Here is a 17744-nt window from a genome sequence, read left to right as displayed (position 1 = left end):
AGTGCTCTTTTGTTCCCCTCTGCCTATGTTTTCACAACCCAAACCTCCATTGAATAGGATCAAATGTCCTGTAGGTGGCAACGTGATCTATTTCGATTTGTATTTCAAACAGGGTTTTGATTCGTTTTGATTAGTCAGGTGCCAGGTTAACTGGCAGCCATGAATAATGTTCGTAAGACTTGCAAATTACTCGCTGGCTGTCCATTAATTCGCTCATCAATCTCCCCCCAATTTATGCCCAGGTGCCTATTCATGCAAATGTATTGGTGTGCCTCCGTCAGATGTTATTCCAAACAGAATGTCCTGTATGAATAATTCACTAGGAGAGATTATGATGAGCATCCGGATATACAAGGCATTGTGCCTCCAATTTGAACACCCAAAGCCTCAGACACAGCGCACAGTAGAAATGCACAAAGGTTGTCAATGTTCCAGGAAAGGGAACATTGAGACACCGATTGCATCTTTCCAGACATTCCGACAGTTGACCGCTCCCCTCTGGAATATGTTAGAATTTAACTTTATTTTCCTTATGACTTCACACAGTGACATTGAGAAATGTTCAAAACACAGACCGCATTACAACATTAGTAGCACGAGACAAATTTCCCCCTTGCACATCAATAAAGTACTTATCTTATTCGTATCTTAATAATTTGACTTGAATTGACTATGCTGCTGACTACATCTGTAATAATGCATTCATTTATCCCCATAGACCTGGTGGAAGCAAAACTAGTGGGCATCCTGGACATTCTGGATGAAGAGAACCGTCTACCACAGCCCAGCGACCATCACTTTGCCAACACCATCCACAGCCAGCACAAAGACCACTTTAGACTGACGGTGAGAGCTGTGGGTGGAAGTTGCCTGCAGGCACATATCTGGGATCAGCTTACCCACCCAGGATCCTAGCTTGAACCATCTATGTTGAAAAATGCTAAACTTACCTTAGATCAACATTTAGTGAACTGATACTGATACTGTTACTGCCCTCTCACCACACTTTCATGCCAAGGGGTCACAATGGTATTGTAACGGACATTCTGGTACTTGGTCTATGTGAAACATTAGAGCTATTGTGAACCAGCAGCCCCAGTCCCTTTTCTTAGGGAACTTTTGTCCCGCTTTCTGTAAGCTTGACAGGCGTAAAATCCTGTTTGAAATGCAGCATTGATATAAATTCAGACCAACAGATTAGACTGGGCTGGCGACAGCTGGTTTTTAGACAATATTAATTGTCATTTTCATATGGAAATGTGGAATATTCTCTCAGATGTGTATGGTCATATAATATTAATCATGACTGCCTTAGAGTATGATACTACCACAGATAGGTGAGTATCCTAATAGTGGCCACAGATCATACACAATGATGAGGGTCTTAATAAAGGACTTTTGCCATCACCTCTTCAGCCCGGTCTATCTTACACCATCTTACACCATGCAGAAATAAAGACAGATAGACACACACACACACACGTTACGTACAGTTAAAGTCGGAAGTTTACATACACTAAGGTTGGAGTCATTAAAACTCGTTTTTCTACCACTCTACAAGTTTCTTGTTAATCTATCGTTTTGGCAAGTCGGTTAGGACATCTACTTTATGCATGAATCAAGTCATTTTTCCCAACAATTGTTTACAGACGTATTATTTCGCATATAATTAACTGTATTACAATTCCAGTGAGTCAGAAGTTTACATACACTAAGTTGACTGTGCCTTTAAACAGCTTGGAAAATTACAGAAAATTATGTCATGGCTTTAGAAGCTTCTGATAGGCCAATTGACATCATTTGAGTAAATTAGAGGTGTACCTGTGGATGTATTTCAAGGTCTACCTTCAAACTCATTGCCTCTTTGCTTGACATCATGGGAAAATCAAAAGAAATCAGCCAAGACCTCAAAAAAATTGTAGACCTCCACAAGTCTGGTTCATCCTTGGGAGCAATTGCCAAACACCTGAAGGTACCACGTTCATCAACACAAACAATAGTACGCAAGTATGAACACCATGGGACCACACAGCCGTCATCCCGCCCAGGAAGGAGATGCGCTCGGTCTCCTAGAGATGAACGTACTTTGGTGCGAAAAGTGCAAATCAATCCCAGAACAACAGCAAAGGGCCTTGTGAAGATGCTGGAGGAAACAGGTCCTATATCGACATAACCTGAAAGGCCGCTCAGCAAGGAAGACGCCACTGCTCCAAAACCGCCATAAAAAAGCCAGACTACGGTTTGCAACTGCACATGGGGACAAATATTATACTTTTTGGAGAAATGTCCTCTGGTCTGATGAAACAAAAATATAATTGTTTGGCCATATTGACCATTGTTATGTTTGGAGGAGAAAGGGGGACGCTTGCAAGCCGAAGAACACCATCCCAACCGTGAAGTACGGGGGTGGCAGCATCATGTTGTGGGGGTGCTTTGCTGCAGGAGGGACTGGTGCACTTCACAAAATAGATGGCATCATGAGGTAGGAAAATTATATGGATATATTTTAGAAACATCACAAGACATCAGTCAGGAAGTTAAAGCTTGGTCGCAAATGGGTCTTCCAAATGGACAATGACCCCAAGCATACTTCCAAAGTTGTGGCAAAATGGCTTAAGGACAACAAAGTAAAGATATTGGAGTGGCCATCGCAAAGCCCGGACCTCAATCCTATAGAGAATGTGTGGGCAGAACTGAAAAGGTGTGTGGGAGCAAGGAGGCCTACAAACCTGACTCAGTTACACCAGCTCTGTCAGGAGGAATGGGCCCAAATTCACCCAACTTATTGTGGGAAGCTTGTGGAAGACTACCTGAAACATTTGACCCATGTTAAACAATTTAAAGGCAATGCTACCAAATACTAATTGAGTGTATGTAAACTTCTGACCCACTGGGAATATGATGAAAGAAATAAAAGCTGAAATAAATCATTCTCTCCACTATTGTTCTGACGTTTCACATTCTTAAAATAAAGTGGTGATCCTAACTGACCTAAAACAGGGAATTTTTACTAGGATTAAATGTCAGAAATTGTGAAAAACTAAGTTCAAATGTACTTGGCTAAGGTGTATGTAAACTTCTGACTTCAACTGTATATCAATCTATATCAATCTAATGTCACTGCCATCTCTCAGGTCCCTAGGAAGTCGAAGCTGGCTGTTCACAGGAACGTCAGAGATGATGAAGGCTTCATCGTCAGACACTTTGCCGGAGCTGTGTGCTACGAGACGGTAACCATCACGCACATCGATTATATTTTGATTTGTTCTTGTGATTGCTTGTTGTTTATTGTATGATGTAACTTTGCCAGACTATATGCAGTTATATCCCAGACGTTGTGTGCAGCCATTTTAAATATTTCTGCTGGTAATAGTCTTCTCAGCTTGTTAGTAGGGCTGGGAATTGCCAGGGACCTCACGATACAATATTGTTACAATACTTAGGTGCCGATATGATTTGAATGGTCTACATTTTTAAACATGTATTTTTCCATTAATAGACACCATGGCTGTTCCTGAATAATAAATAAAATCAGCAAAAAAAGAAATGTTCTCTCACTTTTCAGAAAACTTAACATGTATGAACATAGCAAGATTCAACAACTGAGACATACACTGAACAAGTTCCACTAACATAAATGGAATAATGTGTCCCTGAACAAAGGGCGGGGGGGGTCAAAATCAAAAGTAACAGTCAGTATCTGGTGTGGCCACCAGCTGCATTAAGTACTGCAGTGCATCTCCTCCTCATGGATTGCACCAGATTTGCCAGTTCTTGCTGTGAGATGTTACCCCACTCTTCCACCAAGACACCTGCAAGTTCCCGGACATTTCTGGGGGGGGTGGCCCTCACCCTCCAATCCAACAGGTCCCAGACGTGCTCAATCGGATTGAGATCCGTGCTTTTCGCTGGCCATGGCAAAACACTGACAATGGGACCATCCACCTCCAAATCGATCCCGCTCCAGGGTACAGGCCTCGGTGTGACGCTCATTCCTTCGACGATAAACACGAATCTGACCATCACCCCATGTGAGACAAAACAGCGACTCGTCAGTGAAGAGCACTTTTTGCCAGTCCTGTCTGGTCCATCGACGGTGGATTTGTGCCCATAGGCAAAGTTGTTGCCGGTGATGTCTGGTGAGGACCTTTCTTACAACAGGCCTACAAGCCCTCAGTCCAGCCTCTCTGCGCCTATTGCAGACAGCCTGAGCACTCTTGGAGGGATTCTGCGTTCCTGGTATAACTCGGGCAGTTGTTGTTGCCATCCTGTCCCGCAGGTGTGATGTTTGGATATACCGATCCTGTGCAGGTGTTGTTACACGAGGTCTGCCACTGCGAGGACGATCAGCTGGCTGTCCTGTCTCCCTGTAGCGCTGTCTTAGGCGTCTCACAGTTCGGACATTGCAATTTATTGCCCTGGCCACATCTGCAGTCCTCATGCCTCCTTGCAGCATGCCTAAGGCACGTTCACACGGATGAGCAAGGACCCTGGGCATCTTTCTTTTGGTGTTTTTCAGAGTCAGTAGAAAGGCCTCTGTAGTGTCCTAAGTTGTCATAACTGTGACCTTAATTGCCTACCGTCTGTAATCTGTTAGAGTCTTATCGACCGTTCCACAGGAGAATGTTCATTAATTGTTTATGGTTCATTGAACAAGCATGGGAAACAGTGTTTAAACCCTTTACAATGAAGATCTATGAAGTTATTTGGATATTTACGAATTATCTTTGAAAGGCAGGGTCCTGAAAAAGGGACGTTTCTTTTTTTTGCTGAGTTTACATTTTTATATTGGTTGACAGAGAGTCATCTGTTCTTTCGGCTAGTCGATTGGTCCAAATTTTGAAACGTGTATTTTTCCATGCAGTGCCTTCAGAAAGTATTCACACCCATTTACTTTTTCCACATTTTGTTGTGTTACAACCTGAGTTTAAAGTGGATTGAATGTATATTTGTTTGTCACTGGCCTACACACTATACCCCATAATGTCAAAGTGGAATGATGTTTTTTCGTGGGGCGAGTTTGAGAGGGAAACGGAATAGAGCTAAGCACAGGCAAAATCCTAGTGAAAACCTGGTTCTGTCTGCTTTCCACCAGAAACTGGGAGACAAATTCATCTTTCAGCAGGACAATAACCTAAAACACAAGGCCAAATATACCTGGAGTTGCTTACCAAGATGACATTGATTGATTTGTTCCTGAGTGGCCTAGTTACAGTTTTGAATTAAATTGGCTTGGAAATCTATGGCAAGACTTGAAAATTGCTGTCTAGCAATGATCAACAACCAACTTGACAGAGCTTAAAGAATTTAAAAAATAATGTGCAAATATTGTACAATCCAGGAAAGCTCTTATCGACTTAGCAGAAAGACTCACAGCTGTAATCACTGCCAACGGTGATTCTAACATGTATTGACTAGAGGTTGAATATTTATCTAGTGAAGATATATTAGTGTTTTATTTTTCATAATTTTTTAGAAATGTTTGACTTTTTCTTCCATTTTGACAGAGTATTTTGTCTAGATAGTTGACAAAAGAATTACAATTAAGTCCATTTTAATCCCACTTTGTAACACAACAAAATGTGGATAAAGTGAAGGGGGTATAAAGGGGTGTGAATACTTTCTGAAGACACCCTTTGTGTTCTAATAAAAACAACTGTGTTAACAACACACGAACGCAACATGCAACAATTTCAAAGAATTACTGAGTTGCAGTTCATATACAGTTCCTAATCTATGGCTTTCACATGACTGGGAATACATATATGCATCTGTTGGTTACAGATACCTTAACAACATGTATGGGTGTAGATCAGAAAACCAGTCAGTATCTGGTGTGACTGCCATTTGCCTCATGCAGCGCGACACATCTCCTTCACATAGAGTTGATCAGGCTGTTGATTGGCCTGTGGAATGTTGTCCCACTCCTCTTCAATGGCTGTGCGAAGTTGCTGGATATTGGCAGGAACTGGAACACGCTGTCGTACATGTCGATCCAAAGCATCCCAAACATGCTCAATGGGAATGGGTCACATTTCTGGTGAGTATGCAGGCCATGGAAGAACTGGGACATTTTCAGATTCTGGAGTTGTGTACAGATCCTTGCGACATGGGGCTGTGCATTATAATTCTTAAACATGAGGTGATGGCGGCGTGTAGATGGCACAACAGTGGGCCTCAGAATCTCATCACGGTATCTCTGTGCATTCAAATTGCCATCGATACAATGCAACTGCTGTCGTTGTCCGTAGCTTATGCCTGCCCATACCATAACCCCACCGCCACCATGGGGCACTCTGTTCGCAAGGTTGACATCACCAAACCACTCGTCTACACGACGCCATCTGCCCGATACAGTTGAAACCAGGATTAATCCGTGAAGTGCACACTTCTCCAGCATGCTGGTACCATCATAGGTGAACATTTGCCCACTGAAGTCTGTTATGAGCGCGAACTACAGTGAGGTCAAGACCCTGGTGAAGATGACAAGCACACAGATGAGCTTCCCTGAGAAAGTTTCTGACAGTTTTTGCAGAAATACTTTGGTTGTGCAAACCCACAGTTTCATCAGCTGTCAGGGTGGCTGGTCTCAGACCATCCCGCAGGTGAAGAAGACTGAAGTGGAGGACCTGGACTGCCTTGGTTACACGTGGTCTGTGGTTGTGAGGCCGGTTGGTTGTGGTAAGCAGTTGTGTGGTAGTGGTCAGAAGTTGTGTGGTTGTGGTTAGCAGTTGAATGGTCAGTAGTTGTGTGGTCAGCAGTTTGGTTGTGGTCAGTAGTTGTGTAGTTGTGGTCAGCAGTTGAGTGGTCAGTAGTTGTGTGGTCAGCAGTTGTGTGGTTGTGGTCAATAGTTGTGTGGCTGTGGTAAATAGTTGTGTGGTTGTGGTCACTAATTGTGGTAAGCAGTTGTGTGGTTGTTGTCAGTACTTGTGGTCAGTAGTTGTGTGGTCAGCAGTTGTGTGGTTAGTAGGTGTGTGGTTGTGGTGAGTAGATGAGTGGTCAGTATTTGTGTGGTTGTAGTCAGTAGTTGTGTGGATGTGGTCAGAAGTTGTGTGGTCAGTAGTTGTGTGGTTGTGGTCACTAACTGTGGTAAGCAGTTGTGTGGTTGTGGTCAGTAGTTGTGTGGTTGTGGTCAGTAGTTGTGTGGTTACTAACAGGAACCACAAAACTACTGACAGTAACCACACAACTGTCAGAAGTTGTGTGATTCTGGTCAAAAGTTGTGTGGCTGTGGTCAGTAGTTGTGGGGTTGTGTGGTCAGTAGTTGTGTGGTTGTGGTCAGTAGTTGTGTGGTTGTGGTCAGTAGGTGTGTGGTCGTGGTCAGTAGTTGTGTGGTTACTAACAGGAACCACAAAACTACTGACAGTAACCACACAACTGTCAGAAGTTGTGTGATTCTGGTCAAAAGTTGTGTGGCTGTGGTCAGTAGTTGTGGGGTTGTGTGGTCAGTAGCTGTGTGGTTGTGGTCAGTAGTTGTGTAGTCAGAAGTTGTGTGGTTGTGGTCAGTAGTTGTGAGGTTGTGTGGCAGTAGATGAGTGTTCAGTAGCTGTGTGTTTGTGGTCAGTAGTTGTGTTGTTACTGTCAGAAGTTGTGTGATAGTGGTCAGTGGTTGTGTTCAGTAGATGAGTGGTCAGAAGTTGTGTGGTTGTGGTCAAAAGTTGTGGTAAGCAGTTGTCATTAATGTCAGAAGTTCTGTGGTTGTGGTCAAAAGTTGTGTGGTTGCGGTCCGAAGTTGTGTGGTTGCGGCCATTAGTTGTGTGGTTGCGGTCAATAGTTGTATGCTTGTGGTCAAAAGTTGTCGTAAGCAGTTGTGTGGTTACTGTCAGAAGTTCTGTGGTTGTGGTCAAAAGTTGTGTGGTTGCGGTCCGAAGTTGTGTGGTTGCGGCCATTAGTTGTGTGGTTGCGGTCAGTAGTTGTATGCTTGTGGTCAAAAGTTGTCGTAAGCAGTTGTGTGGTTACTGTCAGAAGTTCTGTGGTTGTGGTCAAAAGTTGTGGGGTTGTGGTTGTGTGGTAAGAAGTTGTTTGGTTGTGGTCAGTTGTTGTGGTCAGTAGTTGTGTGGAGAACAAGCTATAGGATGAAAAATACCAGAGTTTTGGCTCATGTACAGCCGACTAGCACTAACTAACCCTACCAAAAAGAAACTACTGTGTCTTTATAACATCATCCAAAATAATATTGCAATATGTAACTGTATTGATGTTTTCCCCTATCACTACTTATTAGCACACACGGCAAAGTCTGTTTATGTATTTGTCATGTTTTTTCTGTGTGCGTGCGTTTGCAGATCCAGTTTGTAGAGAAGAATAATGATGCCCTCCACATGTCTTTGGAGAGCCTTGTGTGTGAGTCCAAGGACAAGTTTGTGCGAGAGCTTTTTGAGAACTCTAACAACAGCAAGGACTCCAAGCAGAAGGCTGGCAAACTCAGTTTCATCAGTGTGGGCAATAAATTCAAGGTGAGGAAGGAGACTGTAGCAGCACCTGGCTCTGAGATGACACTTTTGAAGGAAAAACACACCACAAGTTCTTATTAGTTTGTGTAAATCTAAAATTCTTACAGCGTTTGACATTGTTTCACATTCTGCTTTCGCTATTGAAGTGAATAGTGTCTTTAGTTTGTAGTCTAATGCTTTTCCTATTGCTTATTTCAGATTGTTGTTTCAGAAGTTATCTGACACATTAGAGAAAACGCTGCGCACTATTTTCCAACTTTTACCTTTGAACTTCTAACGCCTCTCCCCTCCTTCCCGCTTTTTCTTCCATCCCTCCTTTCCTCTGTAGACCTCCAGTCTCCTACCTCTTTTCCCAAGAAATCCTTGTCAGCTAGAGAGGGGGGCGAAAGAAAAAGTGTGGAAAAAGTCAAGAGATAGAAAGTAGCAGCCAGGCTAAAGTCGGTCACAAAGAAGTATAGTCAGCCAGGGACAGAAGGTAACTTGTCTCACTGTAGATTGTTTCAACAACACCATACTGTATCAGCAGATGCACACAGAGCACCCATCACTGACTTCCTGTCATATTTCCCCTCCACCTGTCTTTGTCTATGGTCTTTGTGTGCCGTGATGCTTGAGTTGACGCTTTTAGCACTAACTCATAAGATAATATGGACACAATGACCTGAGGGTAGCGTTGCAGAGAAAAGAGCAAGACCAGATCTTTTCAGCATAATGACACAAATGTGCTTTAATAAAACATAAAATAATGATCAAAGTTAGATATTGTGAGGCAATATATTGCAATGCTGTGAGGAAGGGAACACAGTCCAGTTTTATTTCTGTTTAAAAGATTCCCTACTATGAGCAGTGAAAGGTGCGTGTATTCAGGACACTCATTCATTCATCAGTTATCGTTCACTTTTTCTGGAAAACATCCCAAAAAGTATCTACTTGGCACAGTTGCAGTCCATTTTTTATATATCTCGAGAAATCATCCAGATTCATTTAGGACTGATTAAAGCAAATCCCATTGAGAACAGTGCAAGTGGCTTTTGCAGAATTGTCATGAGTCATGCATGGTTTTCCTTTGTCTTTCCGTGTGCTGTTATCCCTCACCTATTCACATGTTTTACTTTCTTGTCAGCATTATAATTATTGATTTTCTTCAGTTGTAAATGTGCAATGTCAAGTATAATCCCAATTTGTTTGTATGTGCTCCTTACCCCCTTTTTGTGCAGTGCGATGGGACTTAGATTAAGTATTAAGGAAGCTTTTTCTCTGCCTGCCTTCACAGACCCAGTTGAACCTACTGCTGGAGAAGCTTCGCAGCACTGTGAGTATCTGTGCCGTACCCGATGTCCTCTCTCACACACTGGTAGTCAGGAACTGGCCTCAGATTGGATGTGATCGATGGATATGTAATGGATATGATTTACCTGTCTTTCAAAGGGCTCCAGCTTCATTCGCTGTGTAAAACCCAACTTAAAGATGGTGAGCCACCAATTTGAAGGAGCCCAAATTCTGTCTCAGCTGCAGTGTTCAGGTATGGGCTTGGAGAGGAAGAACATTGTTTTGAGAGTATCATTAACACAATCACATTGTAAAAAAACGAAGTAGACTTTAGTTCATAATCAGTTATAAAGATTAGTAAAGACACACGAACACACACCTCTTTAAGACATTCTCTTCCCTTTCCTCACCAGGCATGGTGTCAGTGCTGGACCTAATGCAGGGCGGCTTCCCCTCACGAGCTCCCTTCCATGAGCTCTACAACATGTACAAGCAATACATGCCTGACAAGCTCACACGACTGGACCCCAGGCTCTTCTGCAAGGTGGATGGCTCCCCCAAACACAGTATTACGTTTCAAAGGTAACTTTGCTCACATGTTTATACATTTTAAGAGACTGATGGTTTTGGTTCTTGCTCCTCTGCAGGCTTTGTTCAAAGCACTAGGGCTGAATGAGAATGACTACAAGTTTGGGTTGACCAGAGTATTCTTCCGTCCTGGGAAGGTAAGCACTGCTTTCTGCTCTCTTTTTAATACTCTGCAGCAGTGTTTCCTAAACTCGATCCGGGGGATCCTAATAGGTACACGTTTTTGGTTTTGCCCCAGCACTACACGGCTGATTCAAATAATCAACTCATCAAGCTTTGATTATTCAAATCAGCTGTGTGTCGTGCTGGGGCAAAAAACAAAATGTGCACCCATTAGGGTCCCCAGGACGAGCTAGAGAAAAGCTGCTGATTTACATAGGCAAAAATGACCTTGAATGATTCTGTTGATGTCCTGTTTCTGGGTCAGTTTGCAGAGTTTGACCAAATCATGAAGTCGGACCCGGACCACCTGGCAGAGCTGGTGAAGAAGGTCAACCAGTGGCTGGTCATCAGCCGCTGGAAGAAGGTCCAGTGGTGCTCCCTCTCCGTCATCAAACGTATGCTTACTCATACTCACACTGAGCTGGACGACATACCGTAGAACAGTAGCACTCCTGCTAGTTAAAAAATAATAATGTATTTAGTTGTTAAGGACAGATACAATTAAAACATTGACGCATTGAATCATCATTAAGAGTCATTTGCGTTGCACCATCATGCTTTAGCATTAGTCACTAGACAGGCTTAAAAATGGCAAAAAAAGAAAACAAAGGAATATAACTTTTAAAACAACCCCCGTAACAAAAAAGGTTCAAAACGATTTCTGCTGAATCAGAGTTGCTAAACTTCCCCTTCAGGATATCTCATAGCTGAGGCTATATGCACTGGTACGGCTGGCTGCACTTCCATTTATTTTCCTTCAAAAAACTCCAACTTAATATCCCTACTAGCTCAACAGATCATAGGGAGTGTGTGTAGCTTCATCTCTGTTTGTGTGAATAGGCCCAATACTATGCTGATGATTGGATCTCCCTCTTACTCACTTTCTCTTTTCTCACTTTCTCTCACTCTTTCGCTTTCTGTCTTACTCACTCACTTTCTCTCTCATGCTCTCTATCTCTACCCCCCCCCCCCCCCCCCACACACACACACACACACACACACACACAGTGAAGGAGAAGATGAAGTATCGTGCCGCTGCCCTTATTAAGATTCAGAAGACCGTCCGCATGTGGCTCTGTAAGAGGAAACATAAGCCACGGTGGGTGTACACACACACACACACACACACACACACACTCGCTTTGTTTGAAAGTGCTTAACACTGTGCCTTTTGATAGCTTCTACACATTGTGCAGTTAGAAGTTCAAATCAATCTTGAGAGCTCAGCCGTGACTCCTGGCACACTCTTGTCACCATATTACATTAAGAAATGTTAGTCTTACTGTATTGCTTTTGAAGATACAGTATGTCGTTGTCGTATTGCCTTTGGAAAATATATATTGCTTTTGTGAATGGGACCATCCGTGTGATGAGTTTTTTGAATTGACTGCTCAGGACCCTAGAATGTGTGTAATAGGTTGTTTGACAGATAAAGCCAAAGGCAGCTGAGATTTCTGTACTTCATTTGAAATACATTTGCAAAACAAAATGTAAAAGCATGTTTTCACTTTCTCATTATGTGGTTTGTGTAGATTGGTGAGTAAAACAAATTTGATTAAAACATTTTGAATTCAGGCTGTAACACAACAAAATGTGGAATACATCTAGGGGTATGAATACTTTCACTGTATATGATCTGTGAATAAGTTATTATGTAGCTAGCACAAAATGTCCGTTTCACACGAACCATTTTCAAGCATAAAAACTAAAATAGGCTTTTATTCATCTCAACCAATACGATGTGTGTGTGTTGGCACGTGCAAGCTTTATTGCTCACACTTATGTGGGTGCACGTATACTTGCATTTGCTCCTATATGTGTTTGTGTTCATATGTGTGTGTGTGTTGCGGCCACAGCATCGATGGCATGGTGAAGTTGCGTAACCTGAAAACGCGGATGGAGCGCTTCAACGAGGTGGTGGGCGCACTGAAGGAGGGCAAGCAGGAGATGGCCAAGCAGATCCAGGAGCTGGGGGCCTCCATCGACACCCTTATGGCCAAGATTAAGGTGAAGGGCAGCTCCGTTGGTGAAATTGCTCCTAGGCACAGATCTAGGATCAGCTTCCCCTCCCCCTATCCTAATCTGGGAATTGCAAAACTGACCCAAAATCAGCATCCAGGGGCAACTTCACCCTAAACCGAAAAGGACAGGGTGACTCACCTCTCTTACTTTTCTGATCTAATCCCGCAGATCTCGTCTCTCTGTCATCTCATCAGGAAACCGAAGTAGCTTCGGTTGTTTTTGATGTTCCCTCAAAACAATGACAGCACTGAGCAAATTTTATATCTGCTGAGCGCAAAGTAGGGAAAATTCTGAGGCTTTAAAATTACAGTTTTAACAGTGGCCAATAGGCTACTGTGGCTTTTTGATCATAATGTAGTCTTACCAGAGTGGCCTACCATCCAAAACAATGGAGAAAATGCGTCCCATAATATTTTAACATAGCGATTGAAGTAGCCATTGAAACAGCTGTTCTATGATACAGCCTACAGTAGCAGCCAATGTGTGGTGTTCAATGTAGGCCTACATTCCATGAGACTTTTGAAAAAATTCAGGGCTTGGCAGTATCCTGTTGAGCCACTTAAACAAGGACGTGACTGAAATGTTTTATGTGTTTGAAGAAGCCACATCACAAAATAAAATATTATTCCCTGACAATTATTATTATTACAGAGAATCAGACAAAAAGTATATGCTACACACTGCCTATTGGCTTCTTGGCTTATTCAAACCTGTCTCAAAATACAACACTGACTGCCCCTTTAAGGCATAAAAAAATATCTTTACTTGACTCGTTTTTTCTTCCTGGAAGCAATCACCAGAAATGAGTTGTAAGTGGGCTAGTAACTCACTAACTAGCAATGAATTTGAACACTTGCACACGCGGCTATGCACTTTAATCTCAAAACAAGCGCATCTACTCGTGACCACTCGTGCCCGTCAATTCAATAGAATCTACCGACAATGCGCTTTACCTAAAACAAAATCACAGACTGTCTTATAAAGGTAGATTTGTTTCTGTATGTTGCATTAAAAGGGGCTAATACTATCTTGATTCGATCACAATTCTCAAAGTAGAGGGAAATGTTGATAGTTTACACTAACGGGGCCAACTGTAGTAAAGTTGAGTGAAGTTCAATCTCGTGCATCTCTTTTTGCGGGCTGTAATTTCTTCTGCGCTGCAGTCCTGGTGGAGCTTTGCGCGTGCACATAGCTTAGAGGGAACATTGGTTGATTTGATGTGTAATCCTCTAATATGGATAAATATGGTTAGGGAACTCGCCTGTCTCCCTCTGCTAGAAACACCAGTGTTATTTGGGGCCTCTAGATGTATGGCATACACATGCTATCCAGACTCTGAAATTGATTCCCTAATTGTTTTAGTGTTGTCTGTAAGCTTTGTCTTTGTAACCCGGATGTGTGTTATTGGCAGAGGTAGCTAGCTAGAGCGCCCTATATGAAGCCTGTAGCTTTAGCATCGCTCGCTGAATTAAACATGAGTCATAAACAATGGCTGTCATTTAGTCAATTGCGTCAGATCCCGTTCCCGCAGGGAAAACCCTCAAACCCATGGACAGTTTTAATTAAACATTTGTATGTGCAGAGGAAATTAGGAAAGTTGAATTAAACGACATTCTGGGATATTGGGAATGTAATGTTACTTTTAACGTTTACCCCACAGGCTTTTTATTGTATCTCATTTGTTTAAGTCATTATGAAAAACATCAGTCCTATTAAACCTACTGTATATGCTGTATGCATTTATAATAATGACCATGACACACTTTGACAACACAAGTCCAAATAATTTAGCCTATACAAAATTGTGTAGCCTATGTGTTAATGCCAAAGACGTTGACCTATGACACAACTCCTTTGACCTATGCCCCCTCCTATAGGCAACAGTAATGACCCGGAAGGAGATTGACCAGGAGTACCAGGGTCTGGTGAAGCGCTCGGAGCAACTGCTCTCCTCTATGCAGAAGAAGAAGCAGGAGGAGGAGGAGATGGAGAGGCTGCGGCGCATCGAGGAGGAGATGGCGCAGGAGAGGAGGCGAAGGGAGCAGGAGGACCAGCGACGCCAGAAGGAGGAAGACGATAGGAGGATGTAAGTGGAGGGGAGGGAAGGGTGAATGATGGTGGTATCAGGGGTACAAATGAGAACATAAATGGGCTGGTAGTACTGGGGAACGCAATTTAAGTAGTGGATGGCTTCTCTGTGTGCAGGCTTTTGGTTCTAGTGTGTTAGTGCTGGGCTGGAACAAAAGCCTGCACAGTGCACCAACAGCAGCACTTCATGATTGGAGTTGTCCACGCTTGCACTGTTTTAGTTGAAGTCATTGACATGAATATCAATTTTAAAGAAACCCCCCAACAGGATATGTCCAGAGTTGATGTTCAGAGATTGAGCTTATACATTATTAATGGTTTGATCATGTCATTGAGTACATCTGTGATTTTGAAGTGACATGGCGTTTTGCCATTTAAAGGCATTAACCACCTCTGTCCTCTGTCATCCCTGTCCCCTCTCATTAGGAAATCGGAGATGGAGCATAAGAGGAAGCAGGAAGAAGAGGAAAGGAAGAAGAGGGAGGAAGAGGAGAGGATAATGCAGGTTTGTGACCCCACTGAAGTGCAAAAGGAGAGCTTTGTTTGTTTAAAAAAAATAATTATGTAACCTTTATTTAACTAGGCAAGTCAGTTAAGAACAAATTCTTATTTACAATGATGGCCTACACCGACCAAACCCGGATGGCCAATTGTGCTCCGTCCTATGGGACTCCCAATCACGGCTGGTTGTGAGACAGTCTGGATTTGAACCCGGGTGTCTGTAGTGACGCCTCTAGCACTGAGATGCAGTGCCTGCCACACTCGGGAGTTACTGACCCTTCCTTTCCCACTAGAGAGACCCTAACACTGGTCAACTTCCTCAGACATTGACCTTAATTCCTGATAGTCTCCAATGACTTTCTATGGAGCAGTAATGGATTGATTTCTTACCTGTCGTGTTTGTTGTACTAAGACCGAGGTCGTGGCATTGGTCAGATTTCCCAGTGGGCCGTCCCTTTCTTGTGATGGATCACTCCTGCTGAGTTTCTCCTTCCCCTTGCCTTCCCAGAACCACCCTCCTCCCTCCCGCTGTGCCTGTCCTCCGCTTCCCTTAATGATCATGCCCTCAATTACCGTTTGCAGTTACCTCCTTTTTTTCCTCTACCATTTCTTCCCATCCCCCTTCTGTCCTCTTCTGCCCTGTAATCCCATATGCATTTTCCTCATTTTCTCTTCCTCTGCCCTCTTCCCACCCTCATCCCCCTTTTCTTCTGTCCCTTATTACCAAATGCTGTTCTCTCTTTCTCTCCTCCTCTGCCCTCTATTCCCAGCCTCAGGGCCCCCCTTTCCCGCTCTCTTTTTTTTCTCTATCCCCTCATTCCCACAACCTTCTCCAGTCCTCAACCCTCCATCAAACCTCTTCCTTCCTCATCCATCGCTTATTTTCATCCGTCTCTCTTCTTTTTCTTCACTACTGCTCTCCTTTATCCTGCCCTCTTATTTTGGTAGTCTTTCATCTCTAATCCCCTACTTCCTGTGTGTGTTCTCCTCTTCTCTTCTCTCTGTAATCCCTACTTCCCTCTTCCCCCGCCATCCCATTCTCTTCCTCTCAACACACCAGTCCTCCTCTTTTCCATGCCCTCCTGTTCTCTCCTGCAATGGTGTCTATCCTGGGGGTTCACCACCTTTCACTGGCTCTAATCTACCCGGGCTGGAAGCCCAGGCCTGTCAAAACACTCCTGCTACTGTAGGAGTACTAGAAGTACTGATGCTAGTCAATTTCATGGGACGCAAGCAGAGGCACCCATGTCTGCCCTCCCAAACTCACCCCAGCACAGCATTGATATTCATAGATCTTTTAGTAGCCTGATTCACATGCACAAAGCTGAGTTTCCGATGCGTCTTTAGCCTTGGCTCATCCTACTTCAAAGCCTTAGAATAGTGGAAATGGGCTTTTTTGGGGGGCGCTGTGCTTTTCTTTCCCTCAGAGATTTGCTACTTTCACCTTGCCCTCAGTTTCCTCCTCTCCAACTTTTTTTGCTACCTTGTTTATCGCCCTCCAACTTCCTCACAAGGCCTAAAGTTCCCTCTGACCTTCAGAGTTCCCTCTGACCTTCAGAGTTCCCTCTGACCTTCAGAGTAACCTCTGACCTTCCTCTCTGATTAGGCTGCCGTGTTGTTGTTGCAGTTGTCTGCTGGGTGCATGTCTGCATCGTCTAGGTGCGCAGTCACAGGGACAGACTCGATAACAGCTGCTTGAACCAGGTTGTATGTCTAATCAGGCCACACAGCAGGCCCTGTAATTGCCTAAGTTCTCCTGGCATTCAGGGCCAGTCGAGGTTCCATCGCTCCCCAGGACTAAGACAGTCTGGCACAGCCCATGGTCCTGCTCTAATCTCTGACTCCAGGGGTGGCTGGCTTTCCCCCAAAAAAAGTGTGAGAAGAAGAACTTCCGACTTGTGTTTACAGATTAAAAGTGGCGTGTAATGTCAATCATCATGAAAATGTCAATCTATGGCGTGTAAAATGTTTTAATCTTACCAAGTTTCTGCTATTGACTGTCTGAACGTATCTGTCTAGTGATAAAGATCATCTATTCTTTCTCTGCTGTAGTGATGTTTCACATCGATAACAGCTTCCTTACATGAAACGCATATAAATTAACCACTCATGATGCAATGGCGGTGTTGAGAATAATGATGATGGTGCCGACAATGTGTGCATTCAGGCGGAGATGGACATCCAGATAGCGTTGGAGCGAGAGGAGGACGCCCAGCGGTCAGCCATGTTGGAGCAGGAGAAGAGGGACAGAGAGCTGGCCATGAGGATCGCCCAGAGTGAAGCCGAGCTCATCACCGACGAGGCCCTGATGGACCTCAGCCTGTGCAGGTACACACGGATACAAACAAACACACACAGAAGTGGACACACAAACACACACAGAAGTGGACACACAAACACACACAGAAGTGGACACACAAACACACACAGAAGTGGACACACAAACACACTGTATATTGTGCTGTATATTGTTATTCAGATATTGTCGTGTCTCAATACACGAGCCCTAGATTAGGTTTTTGCAGGACGTACCCAAGGTTAGGTACGTGGAAAAGGTTGTTGTTTAACCCAGAAAATGTTGTAATAAGAGCTCAAGGGAGCTTCTGCAGCAGGATTTGGTAAGGATTCAACAAGTCAAATAAAAATAGGTGTTGTGTTTCA

At 43.6% G+C, this 17744-nt stretch overlaps 1 protein-coding gene across 3 annotated transcripts in view; it reads left to right on the top strand.

Moving 5' to 3' along the window:
- Positions 1–17744, top strand: part of LOC139383367 (unconventional myosin-VI-like) — a 91609-nt gene that overhangs the window by 60372 nt on the left and 13493 nt on the right. For all 3 annotated transcript variants that reach the window (XM_071127883.1, XM_071127882.1, XM_071127884.1), the window contains exons 16-28: positions 719–846; positions 3135–3230; positions 8286–8456; positions 9727–9765; positions 9882–9975; positions 10136–10266; positions 10370–10447; positions 10738–10867; positions 11481–11571; positions 12329–12479; positions 14372–14580; positions 15009–15087; positions 17251–17411. In XM_071127883.1, coding sequence (XP_070983984.1) covers positions 719–846; positions 3135–3230; positions 8286–8456; positions 9727–9765; positions 9882–9975; positions 10136–10266; positions 10370–10447; positions 10738–10867; positions 11481–11571; positions 12329–12479; positions 14372–14580; positions 15009–15087; positions 17251–17411 — 1558 coding nt within the window. The remainder of the gene's footprint in view (positions 1–718; positions 847–3134; positions 3231–8285; positions 8457–9726; positions 9766–9881; positions 9976–10135; positions 10267–10369; positions 10448–10737; positions 10868–11480; positions 11572–12328; positions 12480–14371; positions 14581–15008; positions 15088–17250; positions 17412–17744) is intronic.

Source organism: Oncorhynchus clarkii, chromosome 25 (assembly GCF_045791955.1).
Source record: "Oncorhynchus clarkii lewisi isolate Uvic-CL-2024 chromosome 25, UVic_Ocla_1.0, whole genome shotgun sequence".
In the NCBI taxonomy this organism is placed as follows: domain Eukaryota; kingdom Metazoa; phylum Chordata; class Actinopteri; order Salmoniformes; family Salmonidae; genus Oncorhynchus; species Oncorhynchus clarkii.
Note: the sequence above shows the minus strand (reverse complement) of the source record. Positions and strands in the feature narration are given on the sequence as shown.